The 23362-nt window shown below is 44.0% G+C and overlaps 1 protein-coding gene across 1 annotated transcript in view; it reads left to right on the top strand.

Annotated features, from left to right (window-relative positions):
* Positions 1 to 19761, top strand: part of LRRC56 (leucine rich repeat containing 56) — a 66528-nt gene extending 46767 nt beyond the window's left edge. Inside the window, exons 5-13 of the mRNA XM_075501466.1 lie at positions 3525 to 3621; positions 4050 to 4247; positions 8387 to 8564; positions 10647 to 10949; positions 12431 to 12495; positions 13664 to 13791; positions 14551 to 14744; positions 17340 to 17706; positions 18474 to 19761. Of these exons, the coding sequence (XP_075357581.1) occupies positions 3525 to 3621; positions 4050 to 4247; positions 8387 to 8564; positions 10647 to 10949; positions 12431 to 12495; positions 13664 to 13791; positions 14551 to 14744; positions 17340 to 17706; positions 18474 to 18666 (1723 nt within the window). The 3' untranslated portion in view covers positions 18667 to 19761. The remainder of the gene's footprint in view (positions 1 to 3524; positions 3622 to 4049; positions 4248 to 8386; positions 8565 to 10646; positions 10950 to 12430; positions 12496 to 13663; positions 13792 to 14550; positions 14745 to 17339; positions 17707 to 18473) is intronic.
* The last annotated feature ends 3601 nt before the right edge of the window (positions 19762 to 23362 follow it).

Raw genomic sequence — 23362 nt, 5'->3', positions numbered from 1 at the left:
TATAAACATTTTTTAATAATGAGACCCTATTATCAAACACTGGGTTGCATTGCAAACACGCAGTAGTTCTGCCTTTTGATAGTAGCCAAGACATGGAATATACAACCTAATTCCTTTGTCTGGAATACTAATACTACTCAACTTTGATTAGTATTAACCTTAAACATGCTACTCCTGACTTGCTCCAAAGGTAGCTGTAGGGGAGTCAGAGCTGCAGCCCATGAATGAAACTAGAATGAATTTGAGACTATACACTTGGCAACATAAATTGTGAAGAGTAAGGTAAGTAGGTTTTAGAAGTCATTTAAATTAGTGTCTTCTGATGGTGTCTGCAGCAGGAGAATGCTTGAAGACTTGTTAGCTAATAATTCATAGTGAATACGTGCTGTGTGTGACTTAGCAGATGGTGTGAGCAGGGACTGAGCACGTTCATGTGCACTGGGTTTAGCCATAGCCAGCACTGGAAGTGAAAACCGTAACACACAGAAGGAAATATGATTTAACTCTGGGACCCTTTGACCTCTGAGTAGGAGCAGGGAACTGCTTCTTCAAAATGCATGAAGTGGTCAAGGTTTTAGCAGTAGAGGGGATAGCTGTTTCTTCTCAGGGGCTTGTGTAAAAACTGCTTGGGAATTAATCCATTGCTTTGTTTTGGCATCCTTGATATTGACAGAGAAACGTTAGGAACAAGCATATTACTGAAAGCTCCTTCTGTGGCAAAAGACCTTCAGTTAGGAAGTATGAGACAAAGAAAAAATAAAAATAAAATTCATTAATCATACCTTACTGTACCATATGTAATCAGGTTAGGATTATCTTCAGTGTTGCTGGCCTAGTAAAGAGTGTCTATCAGAAACATTTGTTTCAACAATACAATGAGAGTGACTGCTTTCCTTTACCTGTGTTCAGTGGTTTACAGAAAAGAAAATTCTGCACCAAAACTAGCCTGAAATTTGAATAAATGATCAGTGCTTGAAGTGAATCATGAAATGAGCAATGTAATTCCTTCACGTTACTCTCAATGCCATATTTGTGTTTATGGATGTGTTGGCCTTGGTTGATGGTAGGTTCTGCTTTTGTAATTTAATTTAATTTCTTTCTTATTATAGGCACGCAGCTTGCAAATCTAATAATAAATTTCTGTAAATATTACTTTGGGAGGCATCTGTTCCTTAAGGAAGCCTTAGAACTGGTGTTTGTTTTATTTATAAAATATGCACACTGTAAATAGTCCCTGGAAGATCTTCTGCAAGGCTGGGGACATGATGACATAACAGGGACATTGCGATCCTTCAGGTCAGGCAAATCTGAATGAGTACTTGGAAAGAAACGTGACAAACTTCCACCTTTTTAGGGGCTTATCTGGTCACAGGTACAGTGACACAATGGCAAGTGTTCCCCATTGCCCTGGTAGCTAAGGGATGAGGTAAAGTAAGTTTGCAGCAAGTTCGTGGAAGGAACCGTATTGTTTGTACATGAAGGGAGTTTCTGCGTGTGCATGGCTTTCTTTATCCTTGTGTCTCTGTACTAGAAAGCGACGTCCTGTGTCAGTACGGGCAAGCTGCCTAGATGCACAAAATTTGGTGGAGGAGTTGTGGTTTATGTCAGTTGAGGGGTTTTCCTGAAAGGAGGAGTAGCCTTAGATGGAAAGAGATGTGTCATGTGATTGAGATTTTTCTTATTTGCTTTGTTCTGGCCATTAGGTCAGCTGCACTGTTTGTACTTCAAAGGCTATAAAACATTATGTAAATACATACACCATACATATGGTGTATCCATTGTGAGCTTACTTAAATCCACAGCATCCAGGGAAGAGATGATCAGAGGCACCCAATGCTCGGGGCCCCTGCAGTGGTAGAGGATGGATGAAGTGAGATAGGTCTGAATGACGCCTGTGGACAAACCATGCCCCAGAAGGCAGAGGGGTGAAAATCCCCCAATTTCACCCTAGAAGCTCCTATTCAAACCTGTATTTGGCAATTGCACAAGAGAGGCATCTGGGGATATTTTTCCATGCATCCATCCTTTTTTCAGCCTTACACAGTCTCCTTTCTCCCGACGTGGCCCTTCTCAAGTGGTCAGATGGTGGAAAAACAACAAAAAACACAGACAAGAATACGCCTCTCCCCACTTGTAAAAGCACTCCTTCCTGACCTCTTGGACTGGCTGGCTGTGCGGTACCCCCGAAGCAGGCAATTTGACTGTAGGGTTTTTTGCTACAAGGCTGCATCAAAGCTGCAAGAAGTTCTCAGAGGGCAATGCAAAGCTGCTCTTTTTCCCCATGGTCCATAAAGAGAAGACATGAGTAAGAGAACTGTTACCTTTTTTCCAAGATCAGAAGGGGGCCCATGACCATATTCTTTAATCTTCTGTAATGTTCCCTAAACAATGCATTAAAGTATATATTATTTATTATAATGTATATTATAAAAGTTGATATTATAGAAGATAGCTAATCCACATTTTGAAGTCCAAGAATCTCTATTTAAGAACTATTTTAGCTGTTTGGATGTGGTCCTGGGCAACTGTCCCTGCTTGAGCGTGGGGGTTGGACAAGATGATCTGCATCTGCAGGGGTCCTTTCCAACCTCAACTATTGCTGTGATTCTGTGAACTCCATGCTAGTCTCTACCTCCTCTGATAAACTGTCCTTGTATTTAGTTCCCCGCTGTTTAGTTCTTTATTATTCAGATAGTCTGATATCACGACTACAGTAGAGAATTCTGAGCTTTTGGTTGGTTTGGGATTTGATAAAGTGGTGTATTTTGTTTATGTTTGGGTAGTGGTTTTATGCAACTTAATGTTACCAAAGATGGAAGGTGGTTAAGCCCCCAATTTGATTTGCCACCATTTTTGCATTTTGCATTATCTTTGTATTATGCACTGTTGCAATGTGAGTGGGACATTACACATGCATGGAGTTAAGCAAGTCAGTATGTGTTTTTCTGGGTTAGAACCAGAAAGTTTAGAAATCATACAAATGATTCCTTATTTACATTTTGCTAGACCTAAAGGGTAGGAAAGTAGGATGGAAGGAAGTATAATTTTCTGCTGGTTCAAAAAATGTTATTTGGCAAGAGTGCTATTCCTTTCAACCACAAAATCAGAAGAAAGGTAACTCCATAAGAGGACAGAGTGAGATGACTGTGCAGTCAGCTCAGATATGTTAATTTGGGTTATGTGTGTAGAGCAAATGATACCAGCATAAGCAAACCTCACTTAATTTTAGCAATTACCTGCGATTTATGGCTGAATTACCATGATGTAGCTCTTGGAAGAATCTTAATCAAACTGAACTGGGGTGACATGTTGTCATACAAGAACAAAGATGTCTGTGAGAAAGAGAGAGGTAGAGAGGGGTATAATTTTATTCTCCACCTTTGAAGGTGAACATTTTAAATGACATTTCTTGTAAACAATGTGAGATTTGAAGGAAGTAGCAGTGGCCTAGTCTTAGGAAAAAGAAAGCAAGTCTTGAGTGCCTTCATCCATTCAATTAGAGCTTGAATTCTTTCTTTTATAAGGGATCTCGGAACCACGTTGTCCCATCTCTATGTCCTGTGGATGGCTCACTGTGGGCTCTCAGATTTAGATGGGATCTCTTCCTGCAGCTCTCTAAAAGTAAGTATATCTTACTTACTACTCTAAAAGTGTCCATCCAAATGACAATCTCAAAACTATCTTCACTTGATACTCTTCTCTTTACTTGTACTCTTTGTTCTCTTCTCACCCTTTGTTTTTCTAAAGGACTTTGGTTGGATGCCTTGAATTGCATGTGTTAGTTTAAAAGATGCTACAGTGTTTTTTTGTTAAATGAGGCGTAACATTCAGGACTGATCCTGAAGATACCTAATGCAGCATAGCATTCATTGCCATATTAGCACTAGTTACTTAAGGCGGCAACAGCCACACTTGAAAAATGTTCACTTCCATGCTAATTTCATGCTGTGCCATGTAATATTTCAAATATTAGAAAACATTTTGCAAAGCTTGAGTGTTACTTGTGCAAGCCTGTGATTTACACATTTATTCTGTTTACTTCTGCTGAGGAACTCTACATAGCCTATAACAATATCTCTGACCTGAGCCAACTGACCTGGTTGGATCACCTTGAGGTTTTGGACCTGGAAGGGAACAATATTGAGGACATCAACCAGATGCAGTACCTAGGACTTTGTTGCAAGCTGAGCCACCTGACAGTGGAGGGCAACCTTATTTGTCTGAAGCCAAATGCAGAATCTGCAGAGGTGAGGACTTGATTTGCATATATCGTGTTAATTTTTGGCAGTGCTTTTTTAGTTTGAGTTGGAAATGAGAAATGTCTCTGCATCTTCCTATTGTATCATTCTGAGTGATGACATGGGATGCATTTGCCACTTTCATTTCTGTTGATTTTGTCCTCTCATGGGTATTGCCTCCAAGATGAACAGAAATGAAATACAAGGAGTGCTAGTAAAGACTTAGGCCTGTTTCCTAGCAATGTGTTCCTTCTTACCTGTGAGAATGGGATTAAACTAGAAATCAGATGTTCTGATCCGTACAGCTGTTCTGTCTTCTCCCAGCTTGCAGTGCAAACAGGCATCTTAAAGGAAGACCAAGGAGAGCATGGACCCCAGCTATATGGATCATTTTAGCCTGTAGGGATCTTGCAGCAGGTTAGAAAATAGGCAATATTTTTCTTACAAGATGTGCCAATTATCTCAATTAGATATCCATCTTTGGGCTTTTGCATTTCTTTTGGAGGCTCTCCAGTCCAACAGCCAGTGCTCCAGGACCACCACACTCAAAAGTTGAACCCTCAGAAAAATGATGCTTGAGATAACTAGGAAAAGCTATATTGTAGGAACTGCTTGCTGTCCTTTTCCCTGAAAAGTTAAAATGAAATGACCAAAAAGACCTTCAGCAAAAGCTGAAGATACAAAATACAGTGTTTCACCTCTTATGTACTGAAATGACAAAATCATTTCTGCAGAGGTATTTTGTTGAGGGTATGAGATCATCTGTGTCACAAAGATGAAAACACAGCAATACATTATCTGCTTTGGGTTTCAGGACACTGAACAAGACAAGTAAGGGAGATCTAATTCTACATGAACAGTCTCAGAGCTGTATTGCTCTCTTCCACTTTCCCCTGCTTCAAAAAAAAGCATTGTTGGGATACAAACACAAGCATCTTGGCATGTAGTGAAAAGGTAACTGGAGGAAAATCAGTTTAAAAAACTTGGTCAAATAAGACTGTTCCTCATTTTGGTCACATAATGTCTAATGCATATCATCAGATGACAGTTTATGGCCAGCGCACGATACATTGTCATCCAGGTCTTTTGGAAAGTCACAGGGCTATGCACACACACATAGGTATGCAATGCACAGCACTCACTAAGGATAGCGCAATCCCCAGTGGCACTGTAAAGAGCTGATAACGCAGGGGTTAGAAAGCAGAGCAGGACCTTCCATAGCTTCACTTTGCGTTTCAAAGTGATCCTGCCCATGCCATTAGTTTGCATAAAAGATTGGGTTTGATATTTGTCCTGGATTTAGACTTGAAAACTGAGGTGCTATCACTAAAACTCAATCATGTAATAGATATGTGCATATTTTAAATCTTCGCACTTTTTAGATATATGAGTTATTAGCATTTTTCAGATGTAATTATTGGCTTGATCATATCCCTCAGTAAAAGGAGCCACAGAAGGCAGTGCTTTAGCTATCATAATTTCTTTCTCTGGAATCCAAAAGAAAATATTATACACTTGCCTTTCTGTTTTGAACTGGTAAAAATATACTTCAGAGACAACACTTGAACTATTTATAACCAAAATTATTTTTCCATCAACATTTCTCCCTTATGGAAGATGCAATCATGAGAGGAAAGAACATATTCCTACAGTAAGGAAGTACTGCCTACTTCTGATAGAAAAGCATGCCTACTTACTCTTTTACTCCCACAGAGACAACTACAACTTCTGACACTTCCTTATCATAGCTTCGTACCATGGAAATGGTGCGGTATATGCTAACAGCATAGAAAGTCTGCTTCTACTCCCTTGTCGTTCCAGCTCAATGAAAGTGGTATTTTTGGAGGACGTAGTTTTCACTTGGCATCTTCAGTCCTTAAATGTACTTGTAATGGAGAAATGTCAGCTTGCCCTTTGTTTGTTTAGCTGAGGAAATCAGTCCTTGGGATGCTGCTGTGTGTCGTCACATAATGGGAGTTCAAAGATGAGTGGTATGTGGTGGTGTGCCCTACTGCTCTTCTCCACACTGAATGGCTGTCTCTACTCCTGTGCAAGTAGTTGCATTCAAATGCCGGACAGAATTTGGTGAGGGAATCTGCAGAACAGTATGTTTTACCCTGAGCTGTAACGGAGGCAGACTGTAAATTCACTGTAGTCTCCCACCCAGTCTCCACATTGGGAAGCTGCTCAGCCCTACAAAACTGGCCCTGCCCTCAGCTGCTGAGAGCTTCTCCATGGGCTCTGTTGCTTTCTTGGTTTCAACTGATGTTGTTTGCATTTATTCAGGATATAGAAAAGTCACCTGAAATATAGAAAAGAATAGATGTGGGCTTACTTTGGTGTGCCCTAGATGGCCAGCTCTAATTCCTCAAGCTCCTTCTTGTACAGCTACTCCCTTGCTACAGCTCTGTAAAAGCTCTCCTATTTATTTACTTTTAATCTGCAGAATGGTCCAGCTAAATTTACTGTTCTTTCTTCAGATGGCCTGTTTGCTCTCAATTCAATTTTCAGATGAGCTCATCTTCCCCTGTTATCTAAACCAAGAGCAACAACCTGATGATAAATTCTGCAGCCTCTGTTGCAGTAATGTAACATGAGCGTAACATGATGCTTCTCTCCAACAGGACATGGCTGGAAATTGGCTGTAGCCCAGGCACTGTTCAGGGTACATGGGGTACGGGGTAGCATGGCGATTGGTTGACTCATTTTCTAAATTAAGATTAAAGGCTTAGTTAGAGAAATTTAGTGTCTGCCTCTTAACAACAACAAACACACACTTTATTTGGTGAGTTCCCTCTGCCAGCCTCGGTGCTGCATAGTGCAGAGGGAGGGAGCATACAGCCAGCCAGGTCCCACAGAAAGATTTCTGTTTGTTACAACTCTGTGTTTAACGAGGACTTGGCTTTGTGGGGTTTTCTAATATTGCATGCAATGTCTTGAGAAGTGTAACATTTATCTGGATGAAGCAATTGATTTGTAGGTAGCTGTCCATTCGTATTCTGCCACTAGCAGTGCACTCTTGCTTTAAGTAGAAGGGATCTACTTTAAGTAGAAGGGATCGCCATCACTATTTGCTGCCTTTTGTAATCTGAGACTACTTTAACCAAAAATATTCCCATTGCAAAGCAGCACGACCCAGTCTGCCCTGAGGTATTGCTAAGTTTTCCCAAAGACAAAGGTGCCACATGAAGGTGTCTTTCTACTGCTGGAATCTACCAAGACAGCCCAATTCGCAGTGTGCTCTGAGCACAGTTGTAACTGTTCTGCACTGACCTTGCTGCTTAGAGGTCCCCAAGCATTGGCATGTGCTCATGAATCATTTTATAATGTGTCAGGTCCACCCACACATACAGAAGGGGGCTGCACCCGTGCTTTCCCCCATGGCTGTCACGCTGAGTCCATGTGCATTGGGAGCAAGCACGTTGTTTTTCCAACACACAGAAAAGAAACCCAAGTGCAGTCCATTTTAGCCTTCTGTGCACCTGCTGTTGGCATGCGACCTCTTGCAGAAGAAAACGTACTTTGAAGTAAGCCATCGCTTCTAACAGTGTCACACACCAAACCCCTGAAGACTGCCCCAGAAAATCAGTGCAGTTCATTCACTGTAGCTGGTTTACGGACGTGTCTAAAAACATAATCCATGGAAATGCTCTTTCTTTTTCCATCAGCAGGCATAGCAACACTCATAACATGTTTTCAAGTCTTCCCATCACCTGAGTATTGATGCAGCAACCAGAGAATCGCAAAAGCAGGGAGAGAGGCTGGCTGAATGCTGAGGGTGCCCAGGCTTTCCATGGGCATCAGTGGCCTTCTATGCTTTTGTACATTATGCATAACATAACGAAGACGAATGCTAAAGTCATCAGTGGGTAAACAGCAAAGGAGCCTTTGGGCAGGGGGCCTGTGTTTGCAGTGCTCAGGACACGTTCATGAGCAATTTGAGTATAAATTATGTGGGGAGAAAAAACACAGTGAAATGAAACTCCTGACTGTATTTATTTATGTTGAATGAGGTCAATAGGTTTGCCTCGTAGAAGGCATTTCAAGTTATATGGCAGTCATACAAATTGAACACTGCTGTGCTGCTGGTGGAAGTTCAGTGTCTGTTAAATAAACTGTTCAAGTGACCACTTTCTCAATTTCTCCAGGAACCAGGTTATAATTACAGAGCTGAAGTAAAAAAACTCATTCCCCACTTGGAGTATTTGGATGAAATACCAGCAAGCCAGACTGCTCTCCTTCCTTCCAAGAAGATGCATGAGGATTGGCTAATCATCAAGGAATCCATCAAGGAAGGTGATTTAGCTGGAGACATTTTATGGTTAGGTATGTCAGGTTTCCTATCGGGGTTTGTTTTTCAGGTTATGAAGTGTGAAAAAGAAAAATGAAGAGCAAGCTGGCCTCTTCAAAGCCAACGTTTAATTATAGCGAAGGGACAAAGGATGTTGTCTTCTTCACTTGGGAAGTGAGGAAGCTGGAATTCGGCACAGTGCAGATTTAAGTGAAAGCTGTCCTAAGCTGGGCATCAAGATCAGAAAAATGCAGATGACTTCTAGAGCATCAAGCAAATCTAGCAGCAGCTGGGAGTCTGTACTTAGCGTTCATTCTGCGTGATGGGAAGAAGCAAAGCTTGGAAAGGAATGTTTCAACAACAGCTGTTCACAGCCTTTCTGTGGTAGCAGTCAATCCCATGTAGCATGGATGTAGCAGGATTTCCTACTCCAATTTCATAATAGGAAAGGCAATTTGGTCACCACCCCTGAATGGTAGCAACATCCTAGCAACTGAGATCGCGTGGTCTCGTAATAGACCTGTTCCATTTCCTTTGCCTCTGTGATTAAGTTCATTACATTCATTAGTAGAGAGTAAATGGTTTGAAAATAAATCTCTTGTCCCCTTGCCTGTAGCCATGGTTATAGTTCCTATGTCCATGCTCTCACGTATCATGCTACATGCACTTTACCACGTACCATTAAATATTACAAAGTATTTCCTATAACTGGTCCTGTTGCTTCCCATTAGTGTGGGCAATGCAGTTGGCTTCCCAGCTCCCCCAGTTGTGGTTTGCCTGCCAACTGTACTCCATTAAAAATTTAGTTTGTTTTGGAATAAGTACATATGTTTGTCATTTATTTAATACCTGTGGATCCAAATCAGTAGTTGTAATAGTAGTTATAGTTAGGTTATATATATATAACTACTATGTAATAGTAGTTATATATATATAAAGGAAAAAATCCATTAAAATCTGATCCCTCAGTGATCCTGCTTTGGCAACATCAGCTGTGGTTCAGAAAACTAGTTAACAAAGTGGGCTGACAGAAGCAGTAGGGATGGAGCACAAAATCCTGAATTCTTACTGTTTCCTAGTGTAACCAGACTTATATTCTTGCCTTCAGCTCTAAACTGATGAGCTCATATGGTCAGGTTCAGATATCCCCATATTTTTTTCTTTCCTATAGCAATGTTGACTCGGGTACTTTTCACTCATGGTGTATTTCATGGGTTTGTATTAACAACTATGGCCAAGATCTTTTAAAGGTCCCTAACACTCAGCTCTTAAGGAAATGGCCATATTATTGCAGAGCTGATTGCACCACTGTGGAGCTGGTAGATGCTCAACATTTTACAAAGCATGCTATTCATCTAGGCACCGAAATGAAATTCTCTCTCCTGTCGGTTGTTAGCTGCACGTGCTGCTCTTACAGCTGTGCTGTGCTCCCAGGACAGCCAGCGGTTGAGCAGGTAAGAGGACAGGGCTTTGTCTGCCTTCGCTAGCTTTTGTATAATCTACCCTGCCCTGTAGCATTACAAAAACTCGGGTTTTGCCTTTCTTTCTGTGGTAGAGAAGTATCTGTCTCTGAGGCAGTACTGGAAAAATCTGTTACTGCCATTCCCAGATTTCCCTAACTCCTGGTGTGTGGTTTGCCCTGATTGACTAATAGCTCTGGTAAGGTGGCCATCACCATCTGTGTTGTGCCTGGGCATTTAAGCAATATATTTTAAGACCAGGGCCTTGGACTGTGCCTGTGACAAGCCTGCAGTGGTTCCCCCACAGGCAGGTGGGCAGCAAATGAGAGGCAGCTTACTCTTACCCTAGGCATGCAGACAGGGGAAGTAGCAGAGCCTTGTACACATCCAGGCTCACCTGTGGGGCAATCGGACGCGAGTGGCGAGCACAGAGTGGTTCCTGACACCATCCTCAGCTAGCAGCCTGTTCCTGGTGCCCAGGAGCAGGAGGAGGGTGGGAAAGGACTTTGGTTTAGTTGGGGATCCCCAGGTTCTGCCATCTGCGGAGGACAGCTACAGGGGACTGCATGCAGCACCAGGAAGCCCACTGTCTCGAGGCTTGACCCGTTCCAGCATGTTTCTTGTAGCTGCAATGACAGATTTTTCTGTCTCCTACAGCTCCAAGTGTGCAGCAGCAGTCACCATATTGGCAGTGTACAGTGATGGTGTGGTTTGAAGCCTTGCATGACTGTACCTACACTAGCAAAACCTCTCTCTTAGATCCGTATCTTGGGGCAGTAGCAAGGCAGCCTGGATGCAGCCCAAGACCCTCAACAACTTCCAGACTTGGAACTGCGCAGTCATCTGCTAATGCAGGGAAATCTAGCAATGTCTTCCTGTTGTATGGTGGCTGTCCTCTTCCAGATCCCACTGTTTCTGATGAGCTGTTCCCAGAAGATGACTCCAGTGATTTGACACATGGTAATGTATGTTTTTTAATCCTGTTCTTTCCCACACCTCCACCTCCTTCTGAATGTTATTATTGCTAATGAAAGCCTGGGTGCTTTGAATACCACCCACCCATGCTGCTGCTACATCAGGTTCAGCATACATTTTCATCCATGGGACTCACCTGCTGTAGCGTGGGCTTTCCTTTATTTCCCCCTGCAGCAGAAGGTCCAAGTCTTCTGGGCTTCCCCCTCCTCAGCTCCTCGCCCCTATGCATTATGTGCTGCTGTCCCTCTTGACAGCCCCATGCTGCAATGCTGCTCCCTTGCTGAAGTTGCCTTTCACACCTCGTCAAAAGCTGTCGTGCTCAGTCCTTTAAATTACACGTCAGCCTAGCAGGGACTCACTTAAGTCACATCTGGGCAGATCTTGTTCAGTCATAGGAATGTGGTCCAAGGTAGTCCTCTAGAAGGGCGTGGTGATGCACATTCAGTCACCATTGGATCATGTACTCAAACTATGTGTACTGCAGTCTCATACTGCAGTAGCATCGCTGCTGTCAATGAGCACTTTCTTTTGGGTTTCCAGGGGTGGGTGCCTCAGCAAGAGGAGTCAGTTCCTTGACTTTACATACCTGATCTACAGGTGTACCACTGCCCTTCATGCCCTGGCCACCTGGAAGTACTGCCAAGTTAGCAGCTCCTGGGGACAGCTGGATGGAAAGCGAGTTCACTTCTGGTACAATATTTGGCACTTCCCAAGACAACCTTCCCTGGCTCCTGGGAAGACCTTGACAGTGCAACTCCACTGGCCTGTAGAGTGCAGATTAGATAGGAAGATGGTGTTTGTTTTCCCAGCATTGTGGGCTGCTTCTCTCAGATGCCAGTCCCACCTCAGTTCCTTGCTGTAGGTAGGACTCAGGACAATAAACTAGATGAAGCAATGCAGTGTCAACAGCTGAGTGCGCATTTGGAAAAGTACGTGGAAAGCGAGTACAGCTTGCCAGGGAATGAGACCATAAATTCACGTGCACTTTTAGGTAGCTAGCACTACTGATAGAGACAGCTTCACCCAATCTTCACTGCTTCTTCCTGCCCCTTTACTGCCTTGTCTCTTGCTTTGGCAAGAGCATCTGCATAGCCACATCAGGGACCTAATTCTGATCAAGATCCAGCTGAAAAATAACCCAGCAAAACAAACAAAAATAACCCCCAAAAAAGCATATTTAGTTTTAATCTGGATCTGTTCCCTGATCTGACTCACTATGTGGCCACACAAATGTTTCCACCAGCACAGTGGAGGAGACAGGGCAGGAGCAGAAGGAGACAAATTCTGCTAGAAACAGAGAAACTGCCTCTTAGCAGCAGTGTCAGGCCATGCCAGCTGACACTGTGAACCTGCACCATGAAATATTACATCCTCCTGTGTATGGGAAATTATGTTGACTGATTTCAAAGACAGCACCATTTGTTAAACGCTGGAGTAAAATGTTTTCTTTTTTCCTTTTTTCTTAGGACTCAGTCAAGTTATATGTGGGAATCCCACCAAGGCCCTTTGTGCAAGGAGGCACAAGCTAGGTGTATGTTTTTCTTGTATACTTTATATTCCTGCCTGGTGAGCCACATAAATCCTGGGATAAACTGAACTCCCACTGTGGCTTGTGGCAGCTCACTGTCTTCTGTAGCCCAAAAGCCCCCCAACATGCAATTGGCCTTGAGGAGGACAGAGAGTCTCTTGCCCTGATGTTACAAAGGTGCCCATGTCCTAGCAGCAATTAACCATCAGCTGTAAAGAAACACATGAAAATCACATATTGGATGCTGGCGGCGCATTTCCTATCATCCTGGCTGAGCAAAGCATAAGGCAGGATTGCAAAATTTGATGGTATTTCTACAACAGCTATTAAGCAAAAGATTTTTTTCAGCAGTGTTTCTTTGATGTTGGCATAAATAGTTAGATCGCTAATGCTGCAAGGTCATTCCTATTGACTAAACAAACACAAAGCCAAAGTTTGTTCCTCTTGGAAGTGGGGTGGTACCCCAGCCCTGCGGGTTACTCCAGCCCTGTGGGTCTGCCTGCTCATTTCGGCAGTAACTTAGTGAGAGGATACCCATGTGTGTAAGGGGGTGCAGTCTGGCTTGTCATGGTTAGCTTTTGTGGGCCCTGAGGTTCAACACGGCACACGTGCACGTGTGTACGTTTAAACAGGCTGTGCTAAATCAGGGAGACGGCATGCACAGGACACCTGCACCACTGCACTGTTCGGCAGCCTCACTTAGTGCTGATAACAGATGTTAAAGACCCACTGGAAAAAATGCGTCCCTCCCTTGTCTCTCTGCTGCCACTGCCTGAGCACTGGAAGCTTTTCTGAAACAAGTTTGAACATTTGAGTGAATTACTGTGTGTTATAAACTAGGATGTGGAAGGGGACTGTGGTCATGTGCTGAATGATGCGGTTTCTGTGGTACTGGTCCTAATATGCTTATTGGCATAGATGCTACAGGCTTATACACCAGCAAGATATAAATCAACATTTTTGTTACTGCCACCTTGGGTTCCTCAAGCTGTAACGGTGCACACGACTGGGGTGTGGGGCTTCTTAAAACTGAAGAGCAAAAAAATGGTAAGGGGTGATCTGAAAACTCAGGAGTAATAGCAGACTTTGATGCCTTCTGAAAGCCACAATCTAGAAATGGAGCTGGGGAGAGCTCCTGAGGTTATCAAGATAACTTCTGTCATTTTTGCAGCCACTTGCAGTGAGCCCTTTGAAACTCTGCGGTATGAGGACAGAAAACCTTTACGGCTCTGGAGGAGGAGATCTGCACCAGGAAGATGTGTTCTCTGAACAGAGAGTATGGAGAGAGCAGCATAAGCGGTGAGACCACCAGAGAAATCTTGTCATGCAGTAAATCGAGCATTCATTTTCTGCTGCAATAATAAAATAAAGTCTTTGGCCACCTAGTGGCGGTTTCAGGGGATAGACTTGGCCTCCTGCCTTCTTGTCCCTGTGGTGGCAATCCTTCCATCAGTCCTCCCTGCTGGAGCATCTGCGGCATGGGCAAGGGAGAAGAAACCTAGGGGAAGCTCTGACCTCTCTCTAGAGCAGGCTGAAGACCAGCATAGGCAGGATGGGCTTGCTTGCTTAGCGAGAGCAAGGAAATGACTTTTCATAACTGTAAGACATTCTTGGCCCTGACAGTGTTTACCTTCAGACAGAGAAAGAAGTGAAAGAGGATGAGGTTTTCTGCAAGCATCACATTGGCCTAACCAAATGAAAGGCTGAAAGGAAAATAATGCCATGCTGAGATTCCCCCATCTCATAGACAGATAATGGCTGTTTTGGAAGTAAAAATGGCTTTATTTCTCTGAGCTTACTTTACTGTGTAGTATTTTAAACCTGCCCCATTTCACTTGATTAACTTTAGGACACTTTCAGATAATTAGACGCAGGCAGCTTAGATGGCTGATCCATTTAGAATGATTTTCCATATCTCCAGGAAAGTGGGAAATCACAGTGGGTGACTAAATCCACTATCTGGGTGTTTGCCTGTGTGGCCATGCTAAGCTGCACTTGGCTGGCTGCATATTCACAGCTCAAACGCTAACTAAAGGTGTGATACTTGATGTTGTCCAGGTGTCTGCAAACAGATCAGCAAGAAAAAGACGCCCAAGCACTGAAGGTAACTCTTAGTGATGAGGAAGAGGGTGAAGACTGCAGCCTGACTGACAGCTGTGAAGATGAGTTGAGGGAGACCTGTGGTGAGGACCTCATTGAAAGGATTTCTCTTGATTGTTCTTCCCACTCCTGTCTCTCCCAGTCTTCCTCAGGTACTGGACCTAAACCTCTGGTGAAGGGTTAGCATTGGGTAGTGACATGTGCTACTAACCATTTGTAGATAGGTGTACTAGTAACTGCAGTGTTTTATGAGGGCTGGCTTCTGTGCTGTAGAGCAGCAATTTGGAAATATCACTGCAGAGCCAGACCCTAAGTAATCCATTTCAGTTTTTAAGCAGGACATGGTGGCCAGCTGTTTTGACCATCAGTTGATATATTTCAGCATGGATCTGTAAAATTAAGAGGAACAAAGCTGGATCTTACACCAGCTTAGCATCAAGTCTAGAGGAAGGATGTGCCTCTGTATTTTACCTTGTGTCATTAATTTATGGCAGTGCCAGGTGAGTCTAAAATACTGTTGTTCCAACTGAGCTATATTTTACCCCACTTGGCACTGATGGAAATAATGGCTGAGCTCATGATTAAGGTTTAACTGGGTAACTGGGAATTCTGGAAAGATATGCAACCAAAGGGATGCATTCAGTAGAGTTTAAAAATGAAACATGCTCTTCTACTCAGGAACAAAACCAAAGACCTCTCTGGATTGCATTTACATGAATGAAAGTAGAATTTCCGCTCTTCACTACTTGTTGAATATCTTATTTAAGAATATTAGAAACATTAATAATCGTTATTCCAAATACATATCAAGTAGAGGAGCTTACAAAAGTACAACTTTAATCTATTTCTATTGTTAATAATTTAATAAATTATTAGCATGTGAGTTTTCATTTTACATTTCTTTCAAGGGCAAAAATGGATCTATTAAAATTTGGAAAAATATAATATATTTTGGAAAAATCAGAAGTATCATTAAACTATTCAAAGCCTCTGTGTATTAACAGTAATATAAACAATATCTCCTTAACAAGAACAGAAGCTGTTTGGAAAAATCTAAAGGAATGGCCTATTGTCCACTGACCACAGAAGTCTTAAATTATGATCTCATGATCTCTTTAGATTTAATCTGATCTTTTTTAGATTTAATATTATTTCTTTAGATTGAGTATGATTTATTATGATCTCATCATCTTTTTAGATTGAGTAGATGATGCCCTGAACATCTCATGATGTACCAGTGTCATGCCCTATAGGACTATAAAAGTGGATGGTTGGGCATAGATCTGCCCATCTTTTGAGACTGAGGGAGTGGTTTGATATTTAGTATTACCTAAGGGGGGCCGGGGGGGGGCAGATGACCCAGATCCCAAATCACAAGCAGCTGGCCATAATAACCAAGATTCAAATAATCACAAACAGTAGCCTTTGCCCATTGTCACTAATAGACATATGTGTTTTGCAGAGCAAATACTTGATAAAACTTTAGCAACTGGTAGACTTTATTCGGCAAGGCAGTTAAAATACACTTGACCTCTGTGACCTGAGACTGTGTCAAGATTTGGAGAAGTGTTTAAATGCTTAACTTAAGGTGTTTAAATGCTTAACACTTAACTTCAGAAGTGTGTCCTACCCAATGTGATTTTCTCACGGAACAACTTGTTGCTGGAAACAATCCTTCTGACCAGGAAAGGACAAGTCATCTGAGCAAAACCGCTCTTATATAGAAGTGTTTGCAGCATCAGATCCATATAATCTGCAGTCTTTGGAAGTCGTTGAGTTTTATTTTGGGCTCTTGAGTCAGGCATACCAGTCTTTCAGAGTGTCTTCACTTAAAAACAAATAAAAAACCCTATGAAGTTTAGAAACTTTTAAAGCATATAGTATAATGGAAACTGTTCAGTGAAAATTTTATATCAGCTCTATGTGGTTACCTAAGCAGTAAAGTACATCCCCATCAATTAGGAGCTATAAAGCTGAACTTTCTAGGCCTGGGTTTTGGTAGCACATTCTTTAGATTGTGTTCCTACCCTGGACCTTGCACATCAGGTGCTTAGATACAGTTGGTTCTTTTAATAGACAAGAGCAATCAGATCCCTGCTATATATAGAATGGTTTTAAGCATATATGCATGCACGTTGTATTCATAAGTCAGCAACAAGATTTTTCTTCTCTGTATGTTGCACTGGAGGATTACATGGGCTAAAATATGAACAGCCAGATAGTAGCCCTGCATGTAGTGCAATATTTTCCCTAGCAGTCAGGCACTTTCTGTAATTTTAAGGCTAATCTCAAGATCTTATTCTTACACCTCTGCCTCTGATTTAAAAAAAAGTGCATCCACTCATCTGTGATTATTCCTGTGCCTTGAATTTCAGATAGCTGGATGGGGTCCTCAGGTATTTAAAACAAGTCAGTGCAAACACTGGCCAGGAATGATGCAGGTATGATTCTGCCTGAGAACTGGAGGATGGGTGAGCTGGTCTGTCCCTCTTGAGCTGTGCATGACTCGTGAGCAGTTCCAGTGCTTGGCACATCACCAGCAGTACTGGCAGGGAGGCTGCCGAGTAACCCAAACCCCCAAGTATCAGGGGAAGCAACTCAACAAGGCCAACATCACTGTGTGCCCTGGGACACATCTGCCCACCTAGCTCCATCACACAGCGTTCTCAGAAACCTTTTGCTCACTGCATCAGTCATTTAGCAGTAAGATGAACTGGTAAATCACTGTGCTTCCCCCCCTGTTTCAGGTTCATTACAGGCTCAGGAAAGTGCAGTGTTCTCCAGCCTGAACTGTTGTCTAATTCCATCCCCTCCAAAAAGCCCTTCACCTGCATCTGTAACAGGTGTTGCAGCAAGATCCTGGAAAACAAGGAACCACAGGGTAAGACGCCTAAAAATACCCAGCCAAGAGGAGGACAGGCAGCGGACACAGCGATGCCAGTCAAGGGCTCATCAAGAAACTTCAGCCCAGCCTCTGGGCAAGGAACTTGCTCTTCTGAGCCAGCACAGTGTGCTGGCTGCCTCTGGATCCCAAGGGCAGCGCCAGCCTGCTGGGAACACCGGCCGGCAAAGGCCTATTTCAGGACCAGCAGCTGTTGGATCAACAAGTGTCAGGTACGCACACTGCCGGCAGCACTGCCTGCAGTGTGTCTGGGGAAAACAGAAGGGACTTCATGGCAGGAAAAAGCAGACTTCTGTGTTGTCTCTGGAGTCTCCTGCCTGTTCTGTAAAAGGAACTCCTTTTATTTGTGCTGACATTTACTTTTGATGTCTAACACTAAATGAAACATTTTCTCATGTTCCTTATAGCTTGAACATTGGAAATTTTGTATTTTCTTGAATAATAGCTCAGAATTTTCCTGTGTTCTTACTGCTCCATTCCCATATTCCCCACACAGGGCCAACGCCCATGTCTGTTGCAGAGGTCTTGTAGTGGTGCTTGTTCAAGACTCTCCTCGGGTAAACCCCAGAACAAGTTCCTGACATCCCACTTCGGATTTTTTCCCTTGAAAGTTACATTAATTCATGTTAGAAAGAGCTTTGGAAAATAAAGTAGGCATTACATAAGTGTCATATGCACCAAAACAAGGGTATTTCTGAACCCGCTTACTGTAAGATTAGCATTGTGTTGCTTCTTTGAAGAAATAAAACTGAGGAGTTGTGACACAACATCTTGATTTTGAAGTTAATGTAGTCATTATAGAGCAGTATAGGCAAAGAGCACATGCCTTGTGTGGGAAGCTGGTGTACCTTGTGCTGCTCCCAGGCCTGGAAGCTTCTGGTTCAGTTTTCAGAGCGGGAGACAGCAGAGCTGGTGGGGAGAATGCAGATATTCAGACCCAGAGTGCAATTTCACCACAGTGTTTCTTTCTTTTCTTCAGGCCTATCATGGATGAGAGCCCTCCTGGAGAGATCAACCACCACCAGCCAGCTGTCTGCTCATCCATAAAAGCCTCAGAGAGGTTTGGGCTGATGAACGCTCCTTGGCCCCTGACTGCCAGGGCCATGCTGCAGTCATTGCCAGACAGACCCACTGCCTCAACAACATCTCAGAACAAAAGTCCCTGGTCCTAGAAGATACCCAGGTGGCAGCATGTGTTGGAGCCATGTACGCAGCACAGTCTTGAAGGATGGATGCTATCTTTCAGCTGCTTCTGCAAGCTAAACGCAGAGCTGTGCAAGTAGAGCAGTTCAAACAAATGACATGATTTGCCTCAATTAAGGCCACAGCTGGTCCAGAAATGCTTTCTTTAAAGAGCACCTGCTGATCAACAGAAGAGCTAATCAACCTCTTTATTACATAAAAATGTGGTTATTTTTGCAGCCTTCATGCACTAAAACAGAACAAGTCCTAACATATTTCCTCTCATCCACACCATGCCCAGCTCTGTGAGTCAGTCAGGGACACTGAACCAAGCAGAGCATGGACCCTGCAGTTTGTGGAGTGAGCCAGAGGAGGTGAGAGACACAGGGCATTCCCTCTCACGCTCAGCCGCCTAACCTAGCAGCAGCCCCGTGGTGTATATTCTGCAGTCCTGGATGTTTAACATGCAAGGGACAAAGCCAAGGGCTTGAGAGGAAGTGTTGACCAGAGCGGGTTGGTAAGGGAGGGGTGTGTTGCCCAGGGAAGAGCCCAAGAAGGCTGGGTGATTTCAGAGCTGATGCCCCCACAGGAGCTCACCCCATTCACAGGCATCTGAGGTTCTTGTTGCCTGCATCACTATGGGAGCAAATGCTGACCAAGTGGCTCATCCCAATATTAACATTTGTTTGCTCTATAGCTACCTGGAAGGATTTCTCTCGCTTCCTATGGATAGACATTGCATATCGGAATTTCATTAGCAGAGCCAACCTCTGTAAGCAGGACCTAAGAGCATCCCCTGTGTGTGCCATTAGAATCAGGCATCCCACCTCTATTTTTTTAGATCAAATAGACTTTCCAATTTCATATGACTGAATAATTTTAAGTAATGCTGCAGCAAAGACAAGGCAAGGAAGTAAGGGAATAACCTCTTGTTTTTTCAATAGGGCATTTACTTTATATTCAGGTGAGATTCAAAACATCTGGTTTAGTGACTGCAGACTGTGAGATGCTGATCCAAATGACTGTGCCTTACAACTTTATTGATGTTGCAGTCTGAAACCAAGTGCCATCACATTTTTTTCCAGTTTAAGTCACTATGTTAGATATATATTTTTAAATCAGTTGATAAAACAGTAATTACATGATGAGTTAATGAATGTTATGAGTTATGAGCATGAGTTATGTCTTCTTTCTACTGGTCAGCATAACGTAGAGGAGCAGAGTAATAGAGAAAGCCACAAAACTTTGGCTCGTCATAGTGATGCTTGCACCACTTTCTCCTACAAAATAGTCTGGAGCTTGAAGCTGGTTTGCCCAGTTTTGGTGAGTCCTAGATGGAAATCATCCATCAAAAATCATTAAAAACTATGTGGCATGTGATTCTGTGCAATACTGATGCAGACAGGATTTCCCATCAGATGTTGCCCAACAACAGTGCCTGTGTCCTTAAACAGGCTCCTAAACTTGACTTTTTGCCAGTGTCGCTGACCATGACCACCACCAAAAAAATCTGACCTTGTAAAAGAAAGAAGAAAGTGTCAGCATAGTTTTCAGAAATGCTCTGCGCTCTCCCACCTTCTTGAAGTCTGCAGCTCTCACTGGCAGTCTGCACTGCAACAGTCAGCGCTGTTGACAATCAGGCCCTTCTCTGTAGCCAGGGTTGTATCAGTGGGTGATGGGTAGGACTGTCTTCTCCAAATATTCAGAGCCTCCTTCTCAATTTGCATCTTTGATTTCAAAGGGGTGGAGGGAAAAAAAAACATAAGTGGAAGCATTTGTGCGTGGAAACTGGGGCAGCTAGATGAGTCTGCATGTATGCATCTGCAGATGCAAAACTCTGGGTATGGATCTGGAAAGTACCCTCAAAAGTACCTGTGAGCTCATCTTGTGGCAAACACAACTTGGCTCTGTACGTGCGTGGGGCAAGGAGCTTCTCTGTGGTGGTGGACAGGGCTTGGAGAAATGAAAAAAAGCTCTGCCCTCATGTGTGGAAAGTAAGAGTCACTGAGGCTTTCATCAAAACCATTTAACTCAGGGTTTCCTGTTTTAACTTCCCTTCAGGTACCCCAGTGATAACTCTCAGGGGTGCAGGCAAATGTGTGACCTTCAAAACAGCCACCCCACCCCTTATTAACCAACTCTGACCCCAATGGCCTAACCAAGAGAGTTGCATGCCATGTAGTGGCGTGGCATGTGTGTACAGAGACAGGAGAAGGTGTCCACTCTACCCATTGATCACTGCATCGGCTGGTGACGCAGTACCTTCTCAGGCATGTATCAGTAGAGACGGGCATGTAAGACTGGGCTTGGAGCCATGTGCTCTTGTGTCCTGGCAGTGCCACTGTGAGGATTTAGTGTCCAGCGCTAACTTGAAGGCCTGAGGAGTGAAGCAGTTGGCATGAGTGCTGTGGCTTTAGTGGCACTGTCCTGCAGCAGAAAGCGTTGATGCCGGAAGCTGGGGGCCCTGGGGCACTTGGAGGGCAGCATCTTGATGCCACTCTCCTCATTTGAACCTCTGTGTTATGTGCAGGAAAGCAAAAGCTCTGCTCTCAGATGGACCTTGCAGGCAGGATGCCCCATGCTTATCTGGGAGGCGTGTTCGGTCTTGAGCTGCACTGGTGACCACATGCCCAGAGCACAGGGCAGGAGGCCAGAGAAGGATGCTCCCATGCTCAGCAAAGCAGCAACGCCTAGCTCTTGGGCATTGCTTTCCTGAGGTGGATCTCCAGCTGTCTTACCGAGGAGGACAGAGACTGTTTTCATGCATACAGAGAGGAAGGCGAAGAGACTTGGTAGCAGAGCAGCAGCACCAGTAGGAATCTGACTTCCCTCCATCATGCAGGCATCTTGTTAATATGGTTTTGGCAGAGGGAGTGGAGGAAGACTAATTAGTTCTCAGCACCTGAAAGCTTAGCAGGTAGCAGAGCCAAGCACTGGTGGACAACTCTGTCAGAGGCGTGAGTTTGTTGCGTGCCACTTTCATTGCATCCTTTCTGGGCAATCTGACCTGCAGAGTGGTATGTGTAAGAGTATGTGCTCTGAAGCTAAATGCGTAACGAGACCCAGTGACAGGCTGTTGTGCATGGAGCAACAGGGAGGCTTGTTAAGAGAGCAAGCTTGCAATCACAGCCCAGCCTAATGGGGAAGAAGGGCTGGTAGTCTCCTCTCTGCCAGTAGCGGGTGCACCTCGAGGTTTTCCAGAGCTGCCACGCTGTTCTCTGTCGCAGTTTCCAGGACAAGCAAAACAAACAGGGCTGTTGCAGATCAGATCTGCACAGCTATAACAGATCCACAGAGGAAATTATGGCTCTGGTTTTAGCCTCTGCTCATCCACTTTCCACCTTTTTCATCTAGAAAATGTAAAAGCCAGCCAGGGCTTTAATAGGCTAATTAGGAAATGTCAGACATGATGGGCTACCTGTGAATTCGATTCTCTTGGCCCAAAAGGGAAATATATGGGGAGTTTCGTCGTGGGTTTTCTTGTCACTGTTTCCTCTGTTAAAATCCTGTGTGGGTCCCTTGAATATGGACAAAGTCATTTAATGAATGAGCTTATTCTCATCCCTGCCTTTGCAGACTCTATTAATATTTATCTCAGTAGGATCCTTGCTTCCAGTTGGATGCAATGAGTTTTGGATGTACGTTACCAGGGTCCATCCCCTCATTCTTGTAATGGGCCAGGAGCTGCTGATGCCTTCAAGTATCTTGCTACCTTAATGGGATTTGCTGCCAGCTGCCAAATTATTATCTAGTGCGTAAGCAGGACAGAGGAGCGAGAACTGCTCCCCCCTCACCTATTAATAAATCAGCACCGTGGGGAAGAGTTTTCTGCCAGGAGCTAAGTCTCATCAGCGCATCCTGCTAAGGGAGGGGGTGGTTAGCTGGGGGCAGCTGCCTTGCACGGAGTAGGGCTTGGAGCAAAGGGATTTGGCCCAAAGCAACAACGCTTTGGCATTAGCAGAACCAGGGTCCATCCAGGAGGCCTGTCAGCATCACTTAGCTGATGTCCTGCAAGCAGCTCTGCTGGAGTGGCTGGTGCTGCCCTGCATACTGAAAGGCTCTGCTCAGCCAGAGCTTTAAAAAATAATTGGAGAAGGAAGCGGAGAGATGCATGCCAGCCAGCCAGTTATTTCAGTGTCTAAAAATCCTTCCTCCTCCTGAAGGGAGCATGTCCAGGATGGCATTCCACCCAAACAAATGGGCCCTGACAAGTGAAGGCGGCTCCTGCTCAGACTTGGATTGTGTTCTGTGCATCCTGGCTCTGCAGAGCCTGGCCTGTCACAGGGACCTTAGTGTCCCATTTGGGGACAGGCCAAAGGGGATGCTAGCCCTGTCCAGTGTCCCCATCGCAGCTGTGTGCCCAGCCCACCTCCTGCACAGAGCTCATGGCTGTCGTGCTTGTTACTGAGGCTGTTAGTTACTCATGTTGAAGGCTTGGGGTTGCTTTGCACTTGAAACAAATTCATCTTCATTGCTAGATGAAGAGGAGGTACTTTCTTTGGCTGCCAAGGAGGAGAAAGTCCAGGAGACGCTCAGGAGGGAAAGTCTTGTACACACCTCTTTTCAAATACATACAAACAACAGGTCAGCTCAGGATCATTTCCTACATGATTCCTTGTCTTGCCACCATGTTCAGAGCCCGATGTGCTCAGGCTCATTGCCATGGGCAATGTCTGCACCTGTGGT

The sequence above is a fragment of the Mycteria americana genome, chromosome 5 (assembly GCF_035582795.1).
Source record: "Mycteria americana isolate JAX WOST 10 ecotype Jacksonville Zoo and Gardens chromosome 5, USCA_MyAme_1.0, whole genome shotgun sequence".
NCBI lineage: Eukaryota > Metazoa > Chordata > Aves > Ciconiiformes > Ciconiidae > Mycteria > Mycteria americana.
The sequence above is the reverse complement of the archived record's forward strand: the minus strand, read 5'-3'. Positions and strand labels throughout refer to the sequence as shown.